The 27006-nt window shown below is 41.8% G+C and overlaps 1 protein-coding gene across 2 annotated transcripts; it reads left to right on the top strand.

The window, feature by feature from the left end:
- The first annotated feature begins 14 nt into the window (after nucleotides 1-14).
- mettl4 (methyltransferase 4, N6-adenosine) lies at nucleotides 15-9493 on the top strand. 2 transcript variants are annotated; one of them, XM_030398539.1, is made up of 8 exons: nucleotides 15-437; nucleotides 1254-1319; nucleotides 3093-3453; nucleotides 3773-3842; nucleotides 4478-4652; nucleotides 4749-4858; nucleotides 4954-5165; nucleotides 9181-9310. In XM_030398539.1, the coding sequence occupies exons 1-7, from the start codon at nucleotides 207-209 to the stop codon at nucleotides 5129-5131; spliced, it is 1191 nt and encodes a 396-aa protein (XP_030254399.1). In that variant the 5' UTR covers nucleotides 15-206; the 3' UTR covers nucleotides 5132-5165; nucleotides 9181-9310. The 2 variants fall into 2 exon arrangements, with proteins under 2 accessions (XP_030254399.1, XP_030254398.1); XM_030398538.1 differs by having other exon boundaries at nucleotides 19-437; nucleotides 4954-5036; nucleotides 9181-9493.
- The last annotated feature ends 17513 nt before the right edge of the window (nucleotides 9494-27006 follow it).

A 27006-nucleotide genomic window follows, 5' to 3' on the forward strand; every position in this document is an offset into this window, starting at 1 on the left:
CGTTAGGGACCAAAGTCCAACGTCACCTACTTCCGCGATACAGATAACAACAACACGCCGCTGAGTTAAGCTTTCGGTATCGTTTTCTGTGAAATCCAGCGGCTAAGATTCGATTTTGCAATCGGGCGGGAACATGGGACAGGCAACACCCAGCGGGGGATTAAACATTTGCTCACTTTAATCGCAGCTAAAATACCATTTTCGTAATGTCCGTGCTGGTCCAGAGCAGCCATGGCTGGGTTTTGGATGCACGCTCGTTCATTGATCAGGGGTATACGCGTTGCATCCGATGTAAGAATAATCAAAAGTCACGTGTCAAGTGTTGCTTCAAAAGGCAGTACTATTATATTGTAAAAAGCCACAACAGTGTGAATAAGAGCGCTGCAGCGGATGGAGGAAACACGGAGCCGTTGCAGAAGACAGACAAACCACCAAAGGTAATAAAGCTGCTCCACATGATGCAGCCAGGGGCTCACAAAGGTGACTTCAGAGGGACACCTGCTGGTCCCAGAGCTGTACTAAAGCATCTGAAAATCACTGCTGTCGGTGTAATGCTGTAGTATACTTCTTTAATGCAAATTATTTGTTGTATGATTCTCTAAGCACACTAAACAAAAAACCAGTTCTCATTTTAAAATGTGTAGTTTTCAGATTGCTGAGCATCCCAGCAGGTTGTAGATTACATGTCACTCACTCGTTTCAAAGAAACACATTTCAAAACACCAGAAAAAGACACATTGATACATTTTATATTTAATAAAATGTTATTAAGACACAAAAGACACAGAGAAGGGTTGTAACTATCATGTTTTTCATTATTGTTTAATTAAACTATTATGAGTTATTATCACGATTGATCATTTTGTCTATAAGAAGTATAGTGGAAAATTATACTTTTAAGTTTCCAAAGCCCAGACATGTGTCTCTTGTCATTTAGTCCAAGTCTCAAGCAAGTCCCAAGTCATTTATTCTTGGCCAAGTCAAGTTAAGGGAAGTCTAGTCCCTAGTTAACTCTGGCAGACTAAAATGAACTAAAGTGAACACAGACAGGTCATTTGAGTCATTATGTCTGATGACAGTTTAAACCCCACAAATATATAGTTTACTATCATATCTGATGAAGAAATGCAGAAAAATGTCTGAATTTGTAAGCAGGACACCATGATGGAAGGCAAAACACATTTTGTTTGTGTGTGATCACTGAATTTATTGCTCATATCTTGTGTATCACTCAATATCAATCTGACTTTCAGAAAAGGAAACGAAGACACAGTGAACTGAACCAGGGCGAGGTTGATTCACAGGCCTTCCATGAGAAGGTAGGCTCATTCTCTACTGTTACGTTTTAGCCACATGTGTCATATCGTGTTGAAAGAGATTTGTGTTGGTGTTGCACGACTGAAAATAATGTTTCGCAGCGATATCAGCTGTTCGATCTCTGAATCTCCAGCTAAACAGTATTTGAGTTGTATTCTGGGTAATGTAGGCACCACGACTGGACAAGGATGAGGTGTGCGTGAAATATAAAATACTCTGATTCTGATACACCCATTTTGATACTAGAATGCAATGAGGAATTGTTGAAGTACAGCCTTTCAGTAAGTATAAGCACCAAAATATACTTACGTAAGAGAAGTGACTGAGGTAGAATCATTTAATCAATAGTTAATCATTATGTAGACTCTGTCCTCACTGTCAGATCTTGTCGGGACACATTTTCTGAGAAAAGCCAGAGTGACCTGTCTGCTGCTAACTGACAGGTTACAGCAGACACGAGGCAGGCTGCAGGGAGATCAGTGTGCAGAGTTTGATCACCTGAAATCAGCTTTGTTACAGCACCAACACTTGCCTGCTGAGATAGTTTCATCCGAATATAGCCATTAATGAAGCATTGCCATCCGCAGATGCTGTCTTAGTTGAATAATGACTCAAATATGAACGTGTATTTGACATACAGATGACATGTAATACGTCCAGAATTAAGAGAGCCGAGAACAATGAGTAGACACAACAGGTACGTGTACTGGGGTAAAAGTGAAGATGTCATGTGTCGTAAGACTTTGGCAAGTTGGTTCGTCACAGCATTTGGTGGTTACCTCCTCCTGAGCTTTGTGGCCTGGATATGATGAGACATGCACAAAAAACAGGGTAAGATTAGCTAAGTAACAGTTTGAAGATTGACACACAAGCCACTGCATCCCTTTCTTTCTAAAAAGGGGAGCTGACAGCGTTAAGTCAGTTGGGCTGGAGACAAACCTTGCCTGGACTGAGGAACCTCATCGCCTCTCTTTATTCGCAAGTCTCTCAAGCCCGATGACTGGTTCTGACTTTAGATGTAAAATTTGTCCTTTCGTCTCAGAATTCTAAGGTTAAAATCAGAATCAGAAATCTTGGGGTTTTAGAGAATTTAGAGTTTGATAGAATAGAATAGATTTTCATTGTCATCGTTTCAGGAAAAACAACGAAACACAGATAGCAGCTCTTTGTTGACAAATAAATATAAAATATGGAGTATTTTAGTAAAGTATGAAAGTGAGTATGTAAATGAGGTGTGTGAGGGGTGGTAGTGGGGAGGGTTTTGCATTTTAGCCCTGGGGTGGGGTTTTATTGCACTGGTGTGAAAATGAGGGGTGAAGGGGGTGTTAAGTCAGAACTCTGAGAAAAGAAGGTTCTGAGATTAGAGTCAAAATTGTGAAAAAGAAAAAACTCAGAACTACATTGTTTTATTTTTTTACAGTGGCACTAATCCTCTTCTGGAATTGTACCTCCTTCTTTAAAGAGATCTTAATGAAAAATGACAAAATTAGTAATACACAATAACATATGTGTTGGTTGGTTGGTAGAGCAAACTGAATCTGCAAAATAACCTGTAGATAAGCTGTCAAATTGATAGTAGGGTCAAAAATACTGTATTTTCCTCTGAAATGCAGTGGAAGTATAAAGGAGAAGAAAGTACTTGAGTAAATGTACTTAGTTACTTTTTTACCACTGATTATACATTTTATATTTCAGTTACAGTCTCCTGTAACCTCATACTTTATATGTAGCACATCACCCACACTATATCATCTCTGTATTCTTTACTGATGCAGATCAGGTCTGTGATCAAGGAGGGAACCAAGTCCTTGGTGGACTCTGCCCGATCTCTAGGACACCTGAGTGGAATGTCGGATGGGGTGACAGAGCCTCTTCCTTCCCAGGAGTGCAGCCTTGCTGCTCTGTGTGAAATGGCTAAAGAGCTCCCTCTTGTGGACGACGAGGAGCAGGAGGAGTGCACTCAGCTACTTGTTACTGAAGATGGCTGTACATCACATGTTGACTTGTTCTCTCGAGTTACAGAGAACAGGACGGACTTGGCTACGGTGGTTACACTGATGGGGGACGAATATGTTATACCACCAGACGCGGGCTTCCTGCTGTCTGATTTCACAAGAATACAACCTCTAGTTCACTGTGAGTACAATGTTTCAACACAAAAGTAATTAGATCTAACTGAAGAAAAGGAGTAAATATTGTATTCAGGTCATATAGAACAGATTTGTGAAAATGCCTTGCAGTTATTGGAGCCGCTGCATTATTGTGGTAACTACTGCATGAAGATTAAACTGTCAAACTGTTGGTCATTGTGGCATAATTACGATCACCCCTCCCTTCATTTATCGCTGTCATAAATGCTTCTGGTATGAGTCAGTGTGTTTCTCAAGTGAGGGAGTCTGGTCGCCGTCTGACAGCTTGACATTGTTTTCCTAAAGCTGCCTGTTTTCTCACACAGACGGAAGGAGGTTCGACTTAATAGTTATGGATCCACCGTGGGAAAACAAGTCAGTGAAGAGAAGTCGCAGGTAATTTGGCATGCAGCCGTATCGGAAGGTGTGGAGCAGAAGGGTAGATGTCACCGGGTTCTCAGTCAGAACCAATCAGGATGTCCTCCCCAGCTGCGTTCCCTCATCCAAATATGGTCATGTCTGGCTCCAAAGAAACAAGATGGCGAAAACCAGAGGCTTCAGAACGCTAGTCCACAAACCTACTTGTGACTATTTGGCAGGTCTTTTGATTAGTTGCAGTGGTGCATCATCTGGGGGAAGCATGAATGTCTGCAAATGATTGTAATACTACTATTTCCCTAAACTAACCTACAGGAGGCGCTAGAGGAACTGTCCAGAAATCACCAAAGAAATTAGGATCTGTCTTGTTAGGTTCTTCAATATTTGCCCCAAACGTAATAGCAATCCATCCAATAGTCATCAAGTTGTCAACCTCATGGTGGTGCTAGAGAAAATCATAAGAGTTTCTTGGGAATCACTGAATTGATTCCCCAGATTGGGATCCGCTGTGTAGAAATAATCGCACTAGTAGTTCAATAATGCATTTATAAGTTACAGTGTTGCGTCTTTTTAGTAATTGTGCTGTAATGGAGAAGGATAATAGTAGTTGTATTTACAAATCATATCTTTTTTCATCTGTTTTCCCAATGAAGATACAGTTCTTTGCCCTCGACACAGCTGAAACGGCTCCCCGTACCTCTGCTGGCGTCTCCAAACTGTTTAGTGGTCACCTGGGTGACAAACCGCCCGAGCCACCTGCGCTTCGTCCGTGATGAGCTCTACCCACACTGGGGAGTAGAAGTGGTGGCTGAGTGGTTCTGGGTCAAGGTGAGTGAACTTTGAATCATTATAGCTGTCAGTCATGAGTATCTGACCCATTTGGTGTGAATCAAGATGTTTTATGTGCTCGCTCTTCTCTCTCAGGTCACCTCATCTGGACAGTTTGTGTTCCCGCTGGATTCGGATCATAAGAAGCCGTATGAAGTGCTGGTGCTGGGCCGGTATCGTTCTTCTGCGGCGGAAAACTCCACAAGGTGTAAAATGATTGGCTTCTCTGTGTGCCTCGTTATTTTTTAATCCTAAAATGTAATAAATACAAACCAATAATTCTTTTTTTCACCACTTTCAGTACTTCAGAGGTTCCTGTGGAGGATCAGCGTCTGATTGTCAGCGTCCCGTCAGCTCTCCACTCCCAGAAGCCTTCACTCTCCGGTAGTTATGTAGTACTGTGCTGTCATGTGTTTTACCGCGCCACCAGAGGGCAATGCTGCGACACCAGTGATTGTTATCTCGCTGCACAACTTTGATGATAAGCCCTAAATCCTACCACAGCCTGCAAAGGTGTGAGTCAGTTATGTATGTTTGAATGGCTGCAATATAAAATGTGCCTTTAATTCCATGTTACATTTCAAACAAAATGATGACTAGAATTAGTTTTGTAGGTCAATGTAACACTTTAAAGTACTAACTTACTGATTTTGTTAATGTTATATAAGTAGAATTTATTTATTTTTTAACACTTTTGCAGCGTCTAACTTGCTTTTCCACTGCAAAAAGTTGACATTTTTCTTTAGAGAATGCTGCCAGTGTTTTCAGAAGTCCATGTTGGAAGTGAAAAAAACTGCTTAATCACAACATGCAGCATCTTTACTGTATATATGATAACTGGGGGACAGCTTTGATTTGTTGGATTGAGAACTTTCGCTGCTCGGATTTAATCAAATTCGTCCTCTCTGCACAGATCGTGTTGTGGCCAGCCTTGACTCCTAACGCCGACTCTCGCTACTTAGAATCAACGCAAAAAAAAAAAAAAGCCTTGACAATGAATATGCAGGGACTATAAAGAAGAGAGGCTTGACGTCATCGCCCTCCCTCTCGGGGGAATGCGATTTATTGTGCAGTATGGAGAGCAAAGCGCAGCCAGTGTTTGTCGGTGTCCTTTCAGAGGGACGGAAAAAGCCTCTGCCACAGTGAAAGTGGCTGGATATTGTTAAAAAATACATTGATTAACATCATAAGGATGCTACTGTGGAGCTGTGACACCATAGAGATTAAGTGGATCAGGACACAGATTGTGTTCAGTCTGCTTGTGTGTTCCGAAGCCCCTCAGCAGGTTTAAGCAAAACTGGGATGTGTATTCCAGTTGCTTCAGCAGAAAATATCTTTATTTAGATGCACGAGGCTGCACAAGACGCACAGACTGAGTTGCACTAACATTAAAGAGTAAGGTGGCTTCTGTGGTACTTTTTCTTAGTATTTTAAATAAATATGTCTACTACAAAATGTGCAGAATGAGCAGCGTCTATAATCGTGTAGCACAGGCCCTACGCCCCTTCTCGCTTTTTCTACACGAGGTGAGAAAGCTCCGTTGGCAGTGGGTGTGGCTCAAATCTACAAGCGTAATAATAATAAATTGCAGCTTGTCATGAAATATCAGAAGGGCTCGACCCAACCCTTGCCCATGAGCCACTTAAGGCAGAACAGTTCATTTATTTCACTATTTGGGGGGATAATTAACACCTCGGGGCTCGAAGGATGAACGTCTTTTGTTCCCTCCTGCAATAGATTACGCAACTGGCAGAAATTCCAAGTATTTCCAAAGACTTTTGTTATCATCCCCCCCCCCCTCTAAACTCTGCGCTTCATGCCGAGCACGTCAGGTCTGCCGGTGCCAGTGGGCAGCCTCAGTGGTGTAAAAGCCACAACCCCTCGAGCCTGCAGTGCTGAAAAACCCTGACCCACTTCTGTTCCCCTCTCACATGGGGCTCCTATCGCTGACATTCGTGGTTGCCATGGAGAGATGAGGGACACTTCTTTACAGATCATACAGCACACCCCTACCAGATGGTCAAGCTGCAGAAGAAAAAAAAACTGTTTGCACGTCTCTGAATGACAAGACGTGTGGTTTTTATTAATTAGGGCCCCCTACAACTACGAAGTCCCCTCCCAACTTGGTATTATAATTAGTGGTTAAATGGCTGTTTCTAATATTCATCTCAGGAAGAGGCACGCTGCCAAGTGTGTGGGTTGCATTACTGTTGATTGGGGAATAGATCTGTAACGGTGAACTGTGAGCCAGTACGTTTAATTGGCAGCAACAATATTTAGCTTTCCTGTCTCGCTGTCTGATTTATACTTCAAACTTTATTCAGATTAATATCAAACTGTTGGTAGTGGATTTTCCACAGTCTACAAACTCTGATGCAGGTAGTCTGATTGCTTTTTGTTTTGTTGTTGTTGTTTTTTTGTTTTTTTTTTAGCTCTTTGACACTTGACGATGTAGTAAGTCAGATGGTTGAAATCCCTTTGGTCCAGTTAGGTGTAAGCAGAAGCATGACCTCTAGGGGCGCTTGTAGAGTGTTTGAATTGTCGACATTGGCTCGTGTTGGGCGATTCAACAGTTTCAACCCAAACGGCAGAATGAATGTTGGAAATGTCTGCTTCTGCAAACCACAGATATGTTGAAACGTACATTTCTTCATTCGTTTTGGTTGAATTTTAGATTTTATGTGGCAACAAAACTGCTTATGGTTTGGTTAGATTTAGGCACAAAAAGTGTTGGTTAGGACTTTTGACTTCTTGTCAAAAATATATGATATTTTTCTCACCACAAACTTGGCTGGAAATAGTCCTGAGGTCTACTGAAAAACAAAAAACGCACATTGTCTCTGGTTTGGCAGCTGTGTCGTCTCAGTCCACCACCATGTAATGTGAACATCAGCTTTCATTTGGAGACTTGTGTTAGTCCAACATGTTCTCCTCTCTTTGCCCTGTTTTGTTCTCCACCAACTTTAATTCTGCTTGCAATGGAGGCAAAAAAAAAAAAAAAGTAAACACAGTATATCGGCTATGCAGCTTTTCACAGGGATCTAGAAACATAGAGAAGGTTATTCTTAATGTTATTGCATGTTAAAGGCATCAGTGTAATAGTATGTACATGTAGATTAAGATAGGGCCAAAAACAAGACCCTGTGGAACTCCACATGCATGCTGAAAGTTAAAGCCATTGCGTCATTTGATTGACAACACTGTATTGGAAAAATGGCACTGAGAGGTTAGTTACTGTACTGTAATTGAGCTGATAATGCGGTCCTGTGCAATATAATTAGTTTGTGATCAACCCTTGAGAGAATATGAGGAGCCTTTGAGGCAGAATATTTTAAGACTGAATATGTTCCTTGTCTAGAGAGCAAAGTAATACTTTCCTTTGCCTCAGGCATCTCTCAGTAGAAGTTTCATACCTTGTCCCATTCCGGAGTTAAGAGGATAATTAGCTCCTTTATTCTCTGTTCAACTTTGAGAGGCTGAGTCACCGGTTGGGGTTGAATTAGTCGGAGAGCTGCATGTTTGGCCTTTCCACTCTGTGACTCTCTGACGTGCAAAGAAAGAGAAAAACGAAAGGCAGGGACACCACATAGTGCAGGTTGGATCGGTTCGGGGGATCAAGCTTTTGTGCTCATTAACTGCCTCAGTGTTGGCTGAGGCGAGTGTCAGAGTGGTTTGAGCATGCACCAGAGCAGACAGAGTAGCACAGGGGCAGAGGAAGTGAAACGTATCTGTCAGGTGTGCTGCTCCTGGAATATCATCACTTATAGAGTCAAGGTCACTTCCAGCCTCCACACACAGAAAAATCTGCGCTGTGGTGTGAAGGAGCTGGGCAGTTGCCAGTGCTGTCCTCAGCCTATTAAAGAGTAACAAGCAAAGTGCCCCCATAAGGAATGGATGCAGTGCAGTCATCTTACAACTCTGACTTTCAGTGGAGTAAAACCTCCATTTTTTTAGGTCCAACTTTTCTTTTCGTTTTTCCACACCGTTTACACAGAAGAAACACAAAATGACTAGCGATACAGTATCAAAGCAGATAAGAAGAAAATATAGTTAAATGAGAAAAAAGAAAAAGGAGAGAAATGGCGAAATCAAATTGAAACTGTGATTTAGATGCTCACCATGCTGTGATGTCAGAGTGTACTGTCAGTGCACCGTGACCGTGTCACTGTTCAAAAAAATATATTACACAAGAAGGTGTGTATTATATGAAATGAAAATGGATTTAAATCATGTGGTAATTAATTCTCAAAATACAAACAAACAAACAAAAAATGTGCGGTTGCTATCACTTGAGAGACTATCCCCCGAGAGAGATGATCTCTAGTCCCTGCTGATTCAGCTAGCCAACTGCCAAGCCAAAACTGCCTCGCTGTCTCAGTCTTGTTAAAAGATACCACCATCACCATTGTTAAAAAAACAAATAATTGATGAATCGGAAAAATAATCAGCATATTAGTCCATATTGGAACCACAGATTGGGATAAATGACTCACAGTCGTTCCTCTTCCTCATTTCTCTCCATCTCTAGACGCGTTGAAGCCCTATGTCGGCGCTGAACCCAAGTGCTTGGAGCTGTTTGCCCGCAGTCTTCAACCGGGATGGACGAGCTGGGGCAACGAAGTCCTCAAATTTCAGCACACGAGCTACTTCACGTTGACACCTTCTGACGATCGAGGAGACGCTCCTGAAGGCGAGGCCACTGAAAAACCCACAGCCTCACCTGTTCGCTCGCCTGGGGAATCTGTTACTGTCCCACCACCACGGACTGATGCGTGACCTTCAATGACTTACCACATTAGTGTTTTTAGTGCGTTTTTTAATAAAGATTCAACACCAAACTATTTCTATAGCAGTTCTTTTTGATCTGTGCTTCTCATGCATGTGGGACCTTTGATTTTCTTTTTTTGGGTCGGGGGTGCATTTTTAAGGTGGAGAATCATGGGGCCGATGATGCAGTGCGAGAAGATGAAAGTGCATTTCTGTGCAGCTATCACATAAACAACTCTCCAGGTTTCATTTCTTCAACTTTTTGAGTAATCTCTGGCACAATATGTGTCTTAAGGATGATCAAAGTGTTTCTATATTTACCCGCTGTTCTGAACTGAATTTCAGAATGTTTCCAAATCCTTATAAAAAAAGTTAGTCTCACTTTCAATGCATCCGGTTTCTCTGCTTTCTCGCTTTTCTTTAACAGATGCTTTTGTTTTTAAGTTTCACTTGAACAACCGCCGCTGTATCCTGCAAGCTGCCTTTTTAACGGCAAGGACTCCCACTTCCATCTTTCTGCGATTTGTCAGTAAATTTCCTCATTTCCCATGTCACGCATCTTACCGTCAGCACAGACCATTATTAACCTACCTTTTCCTGTTAGGTGGTGCCTCTCTAATGAGTCTGTGGTCTCCAGGGAGAGGACAGGTGCTGTGGCAGGGATGAGCAGGGCTGTCTTTAAGACGGAATAGCGAGTGAGTTATGGCCACCGCAGCTCAGAACACATCCCAGCTAATGAAGCCAGCGTGCGACTCCAGCAGGATCATTTACACGTTACCTTGTCATGCTCTCTGTCTCTCTCCCCAACACACCAGTCTCTATGTCCACTTGTCCTCATCTGCCCGGACTAAAATTAGGATGAGAGGTCGAGTTATACTCTGTATAGGGATGTTACAGTGCAATATTCAAAGAGAAATCAAAATCTGTCGGCATCCTCTTCAGTCTCTTTGCCCCCCCCCACCATAGTAACATCTAGCAGTCTAAACACCAGTAATCCTCCTGGTGCAGTGAGTTCCAAGTCTGGACAGAGTCTAGGCAGAGTCAGCTAGATGCACGGCTAACTGAACAAACCAGCTACTGCAGTATTTAGTGGTTACATTTGCGACAAGTAAAGGAGATGGCACCAATGAGTATGGGTAGAATGTATAATAAGAGCCTTCAAAAGTCAAATCTTGAATATCAGTCAGTGTTAGAAAAAATGTGTTTGATGACGCAAGTAACTACTGCTGTGAGTTTGTTTTGTAATATAGAGGTTGTGGCATATTATCTAAGCAATTCATCACAATAACTGTGCTTTCACTCCATTCAATTTAAAGTAATGAAGGACATGTCCCTCTGTAAGCCTTTCAAAGTTTGAACAGAAGAAGGTGCTTATTAATCGATTGCTATGGTAAGCGGGTTACTACCGGCAATTGAGAAACACATATCGTGATGAAACGTCTTCTGTGCGCTGGAGGTGGAGAGGTACTCATCAGTGCCAATCAGGTCGCCAAGGATTTCTTGTTATTGTGTGCGTTCCCAAGGAAATGAAAAGCAAATGAAAGAAAGGCTCACTTGCAATCCTCGATGACGTTATTTCTATTATGAATCATATACGAGGCGTATAGGGTATATATGCAATACCACCCTATACAAGTTGCCTGCGTGATGCATTTGGTTTTCAGTGGATTTTCATTGATGTTCTCTCTCCTGCTTTTATAAAACCCTATCAATCTCACTGTCCAAGAATGACAAATGTCTTACCGCTTTATGTAATATCATTTTCTAACTCTCCAACTTAATACGTTGTGGAGAAGTCTCTACAGCTGCCAATACCTGAGCTGTACCTTACCACACTGTCACTGTCTGTCCGGGTTTTCATGCTCAACAGTCATCATCCTTGACCACACAATCACTCCCTAAAAGCCCACAATGCTCTGCACAGTGATGTCACCATCTCTCTTCCAGGCGCCACGAGATGGAGAGTGTCCTGTCAAGCTCAAGATGAAGTACCGCAGTGAAGACCTAGTCATCCCTCTACCTCCTCCTGCTCTGCTACAGCGAGGTTGTGTGAGTTCTCTTTTTGCCCTAAAGGTGCAATACGATTTTTGACTTTGGATTTACCCAAAGATTCTGTATTTGGCAACCTTTCAGCTTCCCCCAGATTTTGAGCTGCTGTAAATCACCTCTGTAATGTGTCCCCTGTCTTCAAACTGGACAACTAGACCATTTTTTTCTGAAAGGAAATCATATGTACATGAAAACATACCATGTACATACCAACACTAGAGCTAACATAGAGACAAAAACACAAGGAATTAGTGATTTGGACTCAAAACAAATTATTTTTCTTCCCCAAAGTTTCTATAGATATTCTCTTTTAACACTGTTAATCATGTAGTGAAAAACGCTACTACAACACTTTACTTTAAATGTAACTCCACCAAGTTTAGACATCAAAGTGTGTTTACAGAGGAAGCCAGTTGAATCTGATAAATGGCCTCCAGTGTTGTCACTCAGTGGCTAAGTTGCATTGTGGGTAAAGTAGGCAGCAGGCTTTGAAAAGGAAGAAGAATGCGTGGAAATAAAAAAGCAGTATGTCTGGTTCTGCTGTATCGATGTTGATCACTTGTTTGCGAGTTAAAATGCTAGACCAGTGGATTGCATTTCCAAACCTGGTGCCTACATTACCCACAATGCCACTGAGTGACATCACTGGAGGAGATTTATCAGATATCACGCAGCTTCCTCTGCAACCACAAAAGGTTTTATACTACTTTTTCACATATCCAGTAGTGGTATTGGTGGAGTTATCCTCTAAACACAGTAGAGAAAATCTGTTTAGCTATTTTCTACCACTGCACCTGACTGCTTTCACAGACAAAGTAGTGGGACGTTAAATAGACTTTGGCACGTAAAATCGATTCTTATTTAATGGGAGTGTAGGAAGTAATAGATGTAAATCAGTGTTTAAAGATGTTTCTTACCTTTATAACTTGTTTCGCCACCCTTTGATCAGAGAAGACTCTTGTCTTGTTGCTCTTAAGTGTGCTAATGAATGAGTGGGTGCGTTCCCTCCACTGTGTAAGTTATCACAAGAGACTATACTGCCAATGGTAAACTGCCAGACATATTTCCCATGTAATTCTGGGTATGAGAGTTGGAGAAAATGTTGCTGTAAATAGTCAGAAGCTTTGTCAACAACTCCTCTCACAGAGGGGAAAACAAAGCCTTTGGTTTAGACGCAGCCGTGCAGCAAACTGGCAGCCATCACGGCTAGATCTCCCACAGGAGGCCGCGGGGGGATGAGAGAGATAATTATTTCCAAAGAGGTGCTGCTTCTCCTCGTCTGCCTCGATCCCTCGGCCCTGTCCTCCGCGCTGTCTTCGCCGGGCGCACTCGAAGCTCCGCGGCAGCTACAATGAACGAGCTGCAGCACTTAGTAGTTTCATCAGTCAGCATCATCAGAGAGAATGTGAAATCTGAAGTCGAGTGTGCAGACGCGGGAACAAATCCCAAGGTGTAAATTTATTACCACCAACTCTGATGTTTGTGGTAGCACATCTAGTATAGTCTAACATTTCTAATGAGGAGTTTTGTGGTAAAAAAAGAAACAACCAGTGGATATTTTTTTTAGCTCTTATCTTTTCTCCTCGACAAAATAGACAGTACGGCTAAATAAGCACCAATTAAAGAAAAGGCCCTTTTTGCGCGCTGACTTCATTATTATTCAGCAGAAAACCTAATATAATTTAATATAGTGGATTTTCAGCTGATGTGTTGAGCTTTGATTTCCTTTCTGATAAGCATTCACATGATAATTTCATCTCCTTGAAGGAATCATTTACCTCCACATTACAGATGAGAGAGAATCAAAGGAAAAACGCTTTGCCAAATATCTTAGATGTATTTCAGAGAGTGACGACGCTGGTAACATAATCTGATTTAACGTAGTGCCATGTACTTTATTAAATGTCCACCCAAGGCGCACGATTCATCTGGCTGTCATTAAATATACATAGGAAGAGGGGAGACGGAGAGATGAGCGTGGTTCAGAGCTAAATGGAGACACTGTCGAGCTCATAATTTTACAGGAACACAATGGAGCTCACAGATCTCACGCACACTGTGTGTTTAGCAGGAATCGGTGCTGAAAAGCCACACTATCTGGGCTTAGAGGGACGGGTTCGTGTGACGTACCTATCCACAGTCAGTGTATAACATACAGTAGATGGCGGCCAGCGTGCCCCCAGTTCTGAGACCCAGACACGGGAGCTAAGCAATGTAGTGCTGAGGACGGGGTCAACAGCAAATTGTATTTGAATGATCAATATCAGTTGAAGCGTACGCTATATTTAGAATATTTTTTCCGTAAGATAGCTGTCAGCTGCAGTCACGATACTGCTCTGATCAAAGCCACCAGACTCCTTTGACGAAAGTGGTAATTCTTCCTTGTTGAAACCAACTCGACAAAAGTGTGTTTCTGCAAAACCACTTAACCACAATTAACGCTTTGCAATTCTTTATGTTGAAATTTTTGGTAATCCTTAGGTTAAATTTTAAAAAGTTCTCGTGTCTCAATACTGTGCTTATGCTCTGGTTAAGTTTAGGCACTAAAGAGAGATGCTGGTTTAATTGTGGTAACTGAATCTGTCTGTCTCTGGGAATGCCATGAGGTCCAAATATGGGTCGCTTTCATTTCAAAATACAGACACCACTGCGTACAACATATATAAACCACACTGTGATAATTTTCTAACCTTCAACCTTTCAAACATAGAACAGCTCACATCAATGCCTGATCATATCTGGTCCCATTTCACAACCCCCGTTCTCCCTCACTGCCAAGATTTCAAACTAAAGTTGGGCTTTTATTCCAAAACCCATTCTCATGTCTGGAGAATGTTTTACTAACTGATCAAAGGCGACCACAGACGACAGCCAGAACAACAGTGCTACTGACAAATAGGAAGTCTTGCTGCAAGCTGCTGACAGCCAAAAGCTAACAAGCTAACAAATGAACAAGCTGGGGGAAAAGTTACCACACAAACACAGTGTCGGGTAGATCTGTGAGGACGCACACAGATTGTTCAGTGGTTTGATTTTCTGTCATTTCATCCCGCCGAATAACGGATGCCGTATTGTAATTCTTTTATTTACATCTTGCGTCTTCACTTTTAATTTGATTTACGCTAATTAGTCCGCCCTGTCACTGTGTGGGTTTCGTGCCGCTCCCCCTCCCGCCACACATCCAGAGACGTGTACGTCAGGTGGAGTGGAGAATGCTAATTGCCCGCTGGTCTGAGTGCGCGTCGGTACTGTTTTTGTCTCCTGTGTGGCAAACCTGCCGTCCAGGGGATCTTCCTTCCCCTCTGCCCGGTTCGTGCCGGGGTGGGCTCCAGCTCGGTTGAAATCTATGAATATGAACCTGTCTTTCTGTCTCATCTCACCTAAACCTCTCTCTCCCTTTTCATGTGTAAATTTTGACAGCCGCTCTCCGCATATTGACAGAAAGTTCAAAGCTAATATTTCAAATGTCACACCTCCCGATTCTGCTTTTACGAGGAGTATAAACGCGACTGAATCTACTCCTCGAAGGCTTTTCTCCAGGGGAAAACATTAGAGCCTCGTTCGCATCAGGCTCATTTTCAGATTCTTTTCAGCCTCTCGCCGAGCGCTGTCAGCATTCAGCGTCAGCGAGGCCTAATGGCAGATGGACAGATGGACGGCTCCATCCATATTCATTCACACAATACCTCTTGTCTCTCGTGCGGAGATCTGTCTGTCAGCGAGTCAGTGAAAAGTTGTCAGGGAGAAGGAATAGGACTGTTTGAACATCCAAACAAGACCAGCTGGTCCAAAATCGTCACTGAAGGAGATGAACTGTGGGATATTAGCAGCAGAGGTGTCAAAATGGCTGACAGGTGCATGGCAGCAGGCAGGAAATCAGTCTGTGCCAGCCTTACAAATCTTTTTGGCTTTGTTAAACAGGAAGATTCATGACAGCACGCTTTTCCGTCTGTCTCAACAGTTAACCACTCGCTGTTTAATGCATTCAAATGTACAGCGCTGTACGCTAGTAAAGTAGTAGCAGAAAGGTGAATTTGTAAATGGGCAGCTTTCAAAAGGAAAATGACTTTACAAATGAAGACTTTGCTTAGAAGACGCCTCATTAATCTGTCTTCAGGAAGCTTCTCTTCAATATTTGTTTCTGTGTCAGCGGCGGGTCATGTTGCATCACCGTCGCTGCAGGGTGAGAGGAGTAAACAAAACCGTGTTTTTTTTTTTGATTCTGTGGGAGGAAAATGAATCTATGCGAATGAAGAAAAAATGCCAAAGGCTGCTGTTTACGACAGCTTGCATCCCAGAATCCCTCTGTGCAATGGAACTGAGCGGTAAAACTATAAAGTTGTGTTCATGTTTGATCGTGTCGTTGTTGTTCCACAGAGTCTGCCAGCACTAATATAATCGTTTGTTGCTAAACGGTGAGATGGTACTGCGTATGTATGGAGGTGTGTGCGTGAAAGATTTCTGCAATACAGTGTCTAAAAAACTACTAGGACTTTGTCACATACAGCCTTTTGTGGAGTTGTGTACTACATTATCTCAAACAAACATCGTCAAACCCCCCAAAAAAATCCACCGTTCACTTCAGGTAACTTTACGTTTCATTTTGTAACCCTCGCTAAAACTTCCAGGAGAGAGTGAGAGAGTGAGGATGGAAGTCGGGAGACGAGATTAACCGTAACTTGAAAAATAGAAAAGCATTACTTCATGTGTGAATATTTTTCAGATAGCGTTTCATCGATAATGGTAGTTGTATAATGATGTGTTCATCACCAGCAAATGTTCTACTGTGCCTTAATCAGAGAGATGTAACTCAGAGAAAACCCACGAGAGGAGCAGGGATCAGAGCTGGTAACACGGGCGGACCAGCAAACAATGAAGGGAAAACTCAGACATAAATAAAAAGAGGGTAATCAACAAATGAAACACAGGTGAACAAGAAAGAATGAGGGAAAAAGAAAAAGACACATGTGTGACACAAAGCAGGACACACAAGGATAAAACCTACAAAAATAAAACAGGGAAAAATTAAACAGCGAAAACATGGAAGAAAAGCAACTGAGGGACACTGTGGTGTTGCTCAGGTATTGAAACCTGGACCAGGCGAACATGTGCTGTTATACTTGTTTTCAGCTGTGCCATTACACAGGAAATATAGTCGCACTAAATCGTCCTTCCTTCCCTCAGTAACGGGCCAGAGATTTGTGCAACGAGGGCTCCATGCCTGCTCTGTTTGTGAATCCTCATTGGTTTCCCAAGTCGTCAGGTTGAGCTGGAGAATACCAATCCCCCTTTTCTTCTACCGAGCAAAGGTCAGTGTGACAGTGGTAATGATATGACATCGGGTCCTTCTTCTCTCAAATTGACACCTTTGTTTGTAGGATTGTTTTCAGTCGGCGGGCCAATTGATGATCCAGAATGATTCAGAGAGGGAGCATAAAAAAAAAAATACAATCAAGGTTTGAAGCACAATTTCACTTGATAATTGGACTCAACTGAATTTGTAATGAGTGTGTAGCTAAACAGAGCGCGAGTTGAAATTCTGGTGGCGACCCCAAAAGTTTCTTTAAAAATACCAAACATGTCAGGCTTAATTTGAGATGAATGTGTTTAGCATGATGTGGTCGACATCCAGAAAATATTAATGCAGTCGTGCAGCCATGAAAACATGAAGTTCCGGGTTTGAATATTTCAAGGCATTATTTATAGTGTTCTTGTTTTCTAAAACAGGAAAACAGAGGAAGATGCTTTACATTAGAAAACGACAACACGGATTAAATCAAATAAAATCCACTACCACCTCATGTTTTTGAATAGTTTTGAATTATTTTTCAATATGATGCACTTTAGTTCAAATCCAGTGTAAACTGCAACCCCGAATAGCCCTGTCAGTCAAAATGGACGTTATCATCTTTGTAAAGGAGAGGTTTATAGCCGAGTTCTTGTATACTAACATTTGATAAGTCACAACCTGGCAACAACCAGGTTTGCACCATGTGGGGGAAGTTGGGTCTGAACATATTTGTCCTGAAGAAGTGGCTCTCTGGAAGATATGGCACAAGTTTTAAGGAGTAGTTCTCAATTTTTTCATGAAATCCAAATCCTTAATTACAACATTACCCAACGAAGACGTATCATTTAATAATAAGTACTGGTGGAGAGAGTCGAGGCAGAGCCAGACCCTCTGGAGGAATGAAACCCCGAGTCACATCAGAGTCTGTTCTGATCTGGAGTGATTACCTTTTTAAATTTTAGGAATAAGAAATGATTTTAGATTAAGAAGTGGATTCATCTTCCCTCCGATGATTCAAGTGTGGATAAAATGATACAATGGTGTGACTTTTCAAAACTTTTCAGATGTTATCGGACTGAATGGATCAAATTCATTGCAAGCATTCATTGTGATGCCCAACAATGCTTCAGCCGTTTCTCTCATTTTGTAGGCTTCAGGGAAAATGTGTACGTCACGTGAAGACATCTATGACACCGGGGGTCATGTCTATTTTAAATTAAATCTAAGAAATATCTCCAAATTGAACTTCTAATAACAGTAATGGATGGAAATCAAATTTTCTCTGGCATATTTAAAAAAAATGTTTTGGTTATATTTTTCTCCGGACTCTCTGTACCGAGAGCTGTGTCCACATTAGGACGTCTGCTATCTGTTGACCCTCCTCGTGTCCTGACATGTAACAAGCACATGCCAATGTATGCAGCTGAGCAAAGGGCAGATGAACCCACGCCTGGATTCTTACTGAGTGTTAAAAACAGGGCAGAAGTAGTGCAGTTGATCTCAGCTGTGCCAAGTGTGTCAGAGCAACGACCGCGTGTCGCCGTGGCACTGGGAGTGTGTTGTGAAGGAGAGTAAATCCGTGAGTGTGGGATGTGGGTTCGTGTTGATGAGACCGCGGCGCTGGCAGATTGCTGCCGGTAAGAGCCAGCTACCCAGTTATTCAGAGGGGTTTCCATCAATCACAGTCCCAGTTGTGTGTCTACGCCTCACGAAACTCCCGCCTCTGCAGAACAGCAACAACAACCTTTTTCTTACTTTGACCTTTAAAGACTACACAGGGAAGTTAAGGCGAAATAAATGATATGTACATTTTATTACATCGTAGTTTGTGGTCAAAATATGACACAAATATAAAAAAAAAGTCCAATTGTTTGTCTTTTATAACCTCCATACACGCAGGGAGCTATCACTCCGAGCCTTTGTCTCGTCAGCAGATGGAATATATATTTAAGAATAATAAAAATAGCCTCGATTCAATAAGTCCCGGTATAAACAAAGCCAGCAGTGGGGCGGCTGTTTGAACAGGCTGCTCATACAGCAGTATGGATCGGAGCTTTATGGAAAGAATCCGATGGATAACCTTTGTTGCGTATCGACTCACACTCTCTGGGTCTGTTCTCCTGATATTGAGCTGACTGCAGGAGAAGTGATGAAGTGGAAGTAAAGTAGTGCCCTGTTAATTTTATCTGTTCGAAGAGGGTTTTAAAGCAAATTGTACAAAAAAATCTATTTTTTTTAATAAGAAGCAAGCCACTGAAGGCTTGTCAGGAAGTGTTTTGCACAGTGATGACAGTGAACATGAAAGCATGTAAATATATTCTAGTGGTAACCTAAAATAAACCTATGAACCTGAAAATGAGCATAATATGTCTCCTCTAAATGATGTTATTACTTTTTGCTTTTACTTCTTTTAAAATGTTCTGTATCTGTAACAAGGTGACTTGTGCCACTTTTGTCTTCAGTTTTTAAGTTTGTGATATTCTGTCAAACCACGGCAAACACCCCGCTTATAGTTGAATCATCATATGCTCCAAGGTTTATATAATTGCATTAACAGTTGTTTGGTACCCTGCAATTTCTCTTCTTCTTCTTCTTCTTCTTCTTTTGGTGAGGGCAGTGCTGCATAAACTCATTTTGAAGTTTCCTTCGCTTGTGAAATATCACTTTAAGCTGTGTTAAATTTAACACCAATAAGAACGTCTCCGCCCAGGAGAGTAGTCTGAAGACAAACTCGCATCTTCAAAAAGACAGGAAGCTGAAGACCGTCTCTGTTGCCATTCACTGTATAATGCCAAGGGATGGTGAATCATCCACAAAGAGTTGAGTTGAGATCCACTGTAGTCTGTAATTTGAATACTAATGAATAACGAGGAACATTCGCCACACTGTGAGGATGCCTGTGTAGACATACTGTGTCAGTTTCAGCACAGACAAAGCTGACAAAGCCAATTTTCTAGTTTTCACAATGTGAATATTCTTTATACTATAATCTCAAACATCTTCAGGCCTTTTGAAAGCCTTCCATATGTACAATTAAATAAATAAACCTAAGAGTGAAAGTGTAAGGCCTGGATTACACATTGGATGTGTTCTTTCAACGTCTCCCTGGTAAGAAGGAATCTGAGCCGGTCTTTGTGCCCAAAGTCCCCTGCCGGCCCTAAATCCACTCCCCATCAAGGTGAGAATATTAAGTGTTGCACAAAATTGCAAGGGTAGATTCAAAGTAGTAAAGTCGCTGATAAAGCCGGGGGGGGGGGGGGTCGGGGGTGTGGTGCCACCTTGTTTAATGTTTACGGCGCAGATCAATAATTGAGTGCTCCTATAATCCACACATGCAAAATGACATGTCTGTCACCTGTCTTACCCAATCATTAACCAGGTGATTATTTTGCAAAACAAGTGTTAGCCTAATTAGCGCTCTAATAACATCTTCCAGCGACAGTACATTCAGCCAGATCAAACAACCACCATAGGGAAATTAGGAGTTTGGCTTTGTCGACCTCTGTCTGAAATAAAGGAGACAAAAGCTCGACACGTTCAACACTCAACTCTGCTGCAAAGTTTTCTGTTTACTTTCCAACAAGTGGAGGCCTTGCGTGATGTAATCGGTCCAGTCCAAGACCCTTCTCCACCAGGGTGGGACGGGTTCTCACCAAAGATTAATGAGTTGCACCTTTAACGCTGAGAGATAGTGATGGAACCTGACCCATCTCTAATGAATTTCAGGACACATAAAAAGGTATCCTGTGGCGGCAGACCGAGGTGTTCAAACGTGCGCCTTCTCTAAATGTTAATCTGTAGCAGGGGTGTAATTGCTCGCGACAAGTCAACCTCTCGCTAATTTGTCTGCTGTTATATGTATTTGTCATTTTACCGTCTTGTGATCGTGTTTAGCTTTGATACTGAAAAGGCCTCTCAAGCACCAGAAAGCAACTGAGTAACCCCTCTAAAAGTACTATTTCTTATTTGAAATTGAACCCAGAGAAGCACATAAAGGTCTCAAAGTGTGGCCACTCTGAAAAACTCAACATACAAAGGACTAAATTCCACATTTTATTTTTTCCAACAAGCCCCGAGGACGGCTCTGTAAACCATCATCCCCCTGTGTTTTGAAAATCCCATCATTATAGATCAGCAACAAAGAAATACAGCTACCCACACATGTGGTTTTTTTATTAACCCACAAATTACAATTTCAAATACTTTGCTCGCGTGGGGGGCCGGATGCCCTGCAGCCCCTGCCATGGCTCATGAAGCTTTTTCCTTGTTTGGTTTAAGTTACATTTCCAAGTCCGCACTATATTACTTCCCTCCCTATTCCCCCTTGTTCCTGACAGCTCGCAAATTTAGCCCTAAGTACATCTCCTTTAACAACATAACATAGTGTTTTCTAGCTGTTTAGGGAAATCCATTTCCCTGACATTTGTAATTACTCCACCCTCCGGCACGGGGGAAGACTGTGGCTGTAAACCAAATTAACCAGCAGTTGAAGGAATACGTGATTCAGGCCTGCCACTGAGGCCAGCACGAATACATTTCCCTGTGTTATGCTTTCTTTTTGTTTCACGCTGAAGTTGAAGGTTTATGCTGAAGGGCTGCTGCAGGGTAACATATGGGGAGAGACGGGTATTTTAGAGGTGCTTCCTCTTGTGAAACTTTCCATCAGGTGAGGATTTTTTATTTATTTTTCTGAGCTGGTGTTAACAAAGCCGAGGTGGCGAGGCATCGTGCTGCCAACTGGCCCAGCAAGGGAGAGCGACAGGGCGGTGACAGGCCGGGGCACACAGGCCTCAGTGAGTCACTGATATGGGACAGCGATGACATGCCGTCACTTCAGCATCCGCTCTCCAGGGCTCTGGAGCTCTATTTTAGAGAGGAGGGACTTAACATTGGATACTGACTGCAATAGCAAAGCTAAGTGCGAGAGAGACCAGGGAGAGAGAAAGGATAAAAGAAATAACACCCCCCCTTTTTTCATCATCAGAACAGTGAGCCTCAGAAATAAAGATGATGCAAAGTGAAAATGACGCAGGTGAAATCGCGTCATCGTGGTCAAACAGTGACGCTGTCCCCCCAAAGAAAAATGACTCCATCCGTTGTTTCAGCGAGGGCCCAAAAAATGTCATGTGTTTTTGTCAAAGTGACAAAGCCCTGTAGCCACGATTGTAATTATGAGTTCTGTCCATTGGGAGCAAGGGGAGGCAGTAGTGTGACGTTATTATGTAGCCACAAAGTCCACTGAGGGAGGAGGTCAGAGCCATTCAATGGTTTTCCGACAGTCCGTTATTCCAAAACCCCAGTAATCAGAAAAGTGTCCCTCTGGTCCAACAGCACATTTCTCAGAAAGCCCGTTATCCAAAAAACAAACTTGCACCTGAAAGTCCTCTAAGCCTGCAGTTATTAACGAGCCTTTTTCCCTTCATAGACCAACAATATACCCAAACTCTTACCCAGCATTAAGATAATAAGGGCAACAAACACCCAGGGAGAGTGTTTTCTGGTTAACACGCTGTCGGACGAATGGACTTCTGGTCCAAAGGGACACTTACAGAATAACCGGATAACACATACACTTATATACATAAAACAAATCCGTCATCAGGGATTCTGAACAATCAAAGCCGGTGGCGATCACTCTAATGAATGACTTTGTTTGTGCTAACTAGTTTACAGAAATAATTAGGTGAGCCAGACAGGAGTTGGCTCGCAGCCACGCTTGTGAGAAAAAACATGAACTGAATCTGCTCGGTGGCAGGACTGCTCATTACCCCCGAACATGTTCGAGATCACCGAGCTCGTCAAGTTCATTCTCATTTTTACGAGGCTTACAAATTCTGCCTGTGTCAAGTGTCGAGACCACATGGTGCAAAGTGGTAATTCCTGGCAAAATATCAAGCAGTTAAAGGAGCATTCTGGAGTTTTTAAGCCTAGGCCCTTCATATACATGTTTTTTTGTGTAAATGATTCATACTTACTAAACATTTTGGTGAAAAATCTCCTTATTTTACAGCAGACCCCATTATCCCTCTACACTAGAGGTCATGAGATGGCGGCTGTTTGATTGAAACCTTATTTCTAGCACATATTAGTTATATGCCCGCCCTAGATCCTACAACAGCCAATGAATGATTGTCAAGACAAAAGACCGATTGCATTTCAAATACAGTAATATATAGTTATATATAGTAAACCACAGGTTTAAAGCCATAAGATTGAAAATGATATATAATAATATATCTAAATATATATATATATATATATATATATATATATATATATATATATATATATATATATTTGTATAATTTTTAATATATATTTATTTGTATTATATATATACAAATGTATGTACTTTTATGTATTTTGCTAGGCTGTTTTTATTATAATTTTTTTTTAAAGTTGGTTGAATTTTTTTTGCCAGGCACCTGAAAATTTCCCTAGTGTTCATTTCCAGTGATATTGTTATCCAGTTTGATCATGACCATGTGAGACTAAATGAGGTGGAACCATTGGATTGTTTTTTCCAGCTCATAGGGCAGTTACAAGTCATCTGCAGGCTCGTCTTTGCATTAAAGATTTATCCGAGAAAAATAAATAATTAAGTGTGCTCGAACTCCTATAGATTAATGCCAGAAGCACTTATAGAGCTTCTGACTGCACTGTATAACATTTCAAAAGAGCCCAAAACCATGCCTGCACTAATGGCTAGACAGGGATAGACGTTAAAGGATAATTTTACATACGTTTCCAGGAATGGCACAATTGCATGCATATGAACTACGCAGACACAACACACGCATTTGTAAAACAAACACAAACACCCACTAAGGCGAGCTTGACCTTTGATATCGCCTCCGCTCTGTGAGTCCTTGACTGATTTTGAAAACAGGTAACAAGTTCAGGTTCTCATTTTGAACCGTTTGCATTAAGTATTCAGCTCCTCTTTTTCTGTTCTGACTTTTCCACTGAGGATTAATTGCTCGCCATCATGTTTGGAGAGCTTATTATATTTCCTTTGATGTGGTGATTCACATCGCCAGGAGTAACTCTAAAGGTGCAAGTTAAGGTTGAGGGGCCAGAACCTGTGGTATGAAACCACGTTGTAAGGAAATATATGAGGATTTCATCAGTTAGCTGTTAAATCCAGGGCTAAAAACTTCAATTCTGACACCCTGGGAGCGTAGTGCCAGAGGAAATATTAACTTTAATTTAAGAAACACCCTCATGTGCAACGTTCATGTCTGAAAAATTATGTTGATAGATAGATTTTGCAATTTCATGCCCTTAAAGCAGAGGTAAAAGTGCAGGCTGATGCTATTTTTTACCTCTTTTGTATTCAAAAGCCTATGGAGTGACAAATGAGTTTGTCCAGTTGTATTTTATTGAGTGTCAGAGTTTGTAAAGGAGGAGAAGCTGAGAAATAAATGTGTGACTCAACTGTCTCAACGCTAATGAGCTGCACATCCACATCCCCGAGAGCTAGAGGGAGACAGATGAGCACAAGATCCCTCTGACATCTGTCATTCAGCTAGGCTGAGATTCCAGATGTTGCACTACTAAGGTACGTCTGCTTTAACAAATAATGTCAGTTTCCAGTCCCTGCTGTGAGCCTCTGCTTATGTCATTGGATCAGTTCAATACAGAGAGGACAGTGACAGGCACAGACTCAAACAGAAAGCCTTTAAATCGCGCAGACAATTCGGACAGCTTGTTAGAAAGTGAGGACACGGGCAGCCAGTTTGGACCAAAGTTTCTTATATTGGGCTCACATGCTGTAGCTTCCCTTCATTGGACAAACTCAAGTCAATACATGACGGATTGTCACGCGAACATAGCAGAGGTTCTCCTCAAGGACTCATCCATAACATTTCGTTAATGATTACAGACCTTCTCCCTCGCCGAGGAGGAGATGAAGTGAAAGGCGAAGGTATAATGATTTGACCACTAAGCTCTCTTCCTAGTCAGTGAACAGCTTAATTAGGCACCTTTTGGGCCACTTTGGCATTTACTCTCGCCTTAAATAAAGTCATGTCCAGCAGGAACAACTGCCCCTAAACCCCAACACACACACACACACACACACACACACACACACACACACACACCTCTCCAACAACTCCAACAACTGTCTTTTTTTCATCCAGTCCAAACTTGCTCAGCCTCTGGAGCTCCTCTTCTCCCCTCAGACCAGTCGGGGGTCTGGGTGCAGTGTTCAGTCAGTGACTTTGTGTGCATTCCCAGTGACCCTGAGCTAGTTATCATTACCAGCATAGCTCTGGTAGGGAGTCCACTAATGACCTGTGGACTAGTTTGGAATCAGTCGTGGGAAATAATGTGTTAATTTGCAAATATATGACAAAAAAGATTTCTGGTCTGAGCTCCCACTGCACCTCCAGGATGATTTTATTTTTCTCAGCCGGAATCTTGTTAGCGCTAATACATGAATTTAATTTCTGCTTAGCAGGGGTGGAAATGTGCATTTGTTTCACAACTACCATTATAGCTCCTTTACTTTTCCCTCGAAAACTCATGAGTTACTTACGTGAATACTGCATGTGAAATATCCAAGTTAGTAGAAATTTGTATAGCATAAGAAATTTGTTTCATAATTTGCATATTTTCTTTCATCACTCACTCTTAAACATAGAACGTATTAATAGCGAACTTCGGATCTTAAAAGTAAGCAGATGTGGAAGTGCCTTAAACCTGTTTTCTTTCTAATGGCCTGCAGAGGAGGACTACACTGGTTGCAAAAAGAAGTCAACAATTATGTGAGCTTATGAGAAAAAACGACCTCTATCAGTATAGAGCTCCACAGTGCCTTCTCGTCCAAAATGTTCATATCTGGCTCTGAAAAACAACAATGACAATGGCCATGATGCAGAATTCAAGCTTCAAAATAGTTGATCACAAACCAATCGGTGACAACACGTGAGGTTTACACTTTGTCCAAAAATTAAAAAAAACAGACATATGGTTTAATGAGCCTATGATAGGGAGAAATTTGACTGACCGTAAACTGCTAGCTTAACGTCCAACTTTGATCAAACCAGGCTGAATGTCGCTTTACCTGGGGATATTGTTAGCAAGCCAACTACGAAGACACAACAAGTAGATGTGACCACTTTGGAGTTAAGATTTCTCCAAAGGTCTGCACATTTCCAGAGACATAAACTGATAGCAACTCCCGGTAAGACAGCAAACAAGCTCTTTTATAAAAAGTAAAAAATAATCACAATTTATGCCCAAAACTGCATGCACAAGTAGCCTATAATAATAATCATATGTAAAGTGTAAATACTGCTAACACAGAACGTAATAGGCAAAACACAACACAATTATATCAGTCAGAAAGGCTCCATTCTGCATGTTGTTTTACTTCTGCTGATTCGGGTACATTTGGGAGTGACACATCTGTACTTTTACTTGTAAATTAATATTTTTAAATTGCACTGCATTAGGAGTTCCTCCAGCACTGGAAGCAGGATCAAAGTGTGGTCGGGTCTGTGAAGTGAACTGTGTACGACATCTAATATTCTCATTCATGGGAAATAATGTAATTTCTTCTGAGTTTCTTACTTTAATCCAACAAAATGGTAGTGGAGATCTGAATTGTTAACCGGTCGTTAAATAATGCCTTTTTATACAAAATGAGTGGTGCTGATAAAAGTGTTTGCTTCTAGTCATAGAAAGTCTAGAAAACATCCCACTCTTAAACTGCGTAACACAGGCAGACATTATAGTTTATTATTCAATCGATGTCCGACCAAGACAAGAGCCTCCTGTATCAAATGATGAGAGGATTAGCCCAGAGGAATGTGCGTGGGCTATCGTAATAAATTACATGAATCTGAAAATGTGGCAGTCACTATGCAAACAAGCCAGAAGTCATTCTGAAAAGGAAGAATATGCTAAAAAACTAATTTCCAGACGCCAAAGCCTTAGCCGGAAGTCCTCGCTATTTTGTGCACAAAATTAGACTCCACCAGGGGAAAGTGTCCGTGACAGCTTGACTTATCGCCTTTTAAAGAAAAGTCCTCAAACAGATGTATCAGGTAATGTGAGCTAGCAGCAGGCCGAGACCTGCAGAGAGCTGCGTCTCGTGCCCTACTTAACCTGTCAAGGCCGGTCTGAGATCTACTCGATCAAGTCTCTATGGGCGAGAAGAAAAGACAGAGTGCAAAGGTGAATGAAACATTGAAGAGATCAGGGGGCTTGCGTGTATTTTTATCCCGAGGCATTCCGAAC

This window comes from Sparus aurata, chromosome 19, assembly GCF_900880675.1.
Source record: "Sparus aurata chromosome 19, fSpaAur1.1, whole genome shotgun sequence".
In the NCBI taxonomy this organism is placed as follows: domain Eukaryota; kingdom Metazoa; phylum Chordata; class Actinopteri; order Spariformes; family Sparidae; genus Sparus; species Sparus aurata.

Coding starts and splice junctions, on each gene's coding strand:
- mettl4 (XM_030398538.1), top strand. CDS start 207: ATGTCCGTGCTGGTCCAGAGCAGCCATGGCTGGGTTTTGGATGCACGC. Junction 3,454..3,772: donor AATACAACCTCTAGTTCACT/GTGAGTACAATG, acceptor TTTCTCACACAG/ACGGAAGGAGGTTCGACTTA. Junction 5,037..9,180: donor CCAGAAGCCTTCACTCTCCG/GTAGTTATGTAG, acceptor CTCCATCTCTAG/ACGCGTTGAAGCCCTATGTC.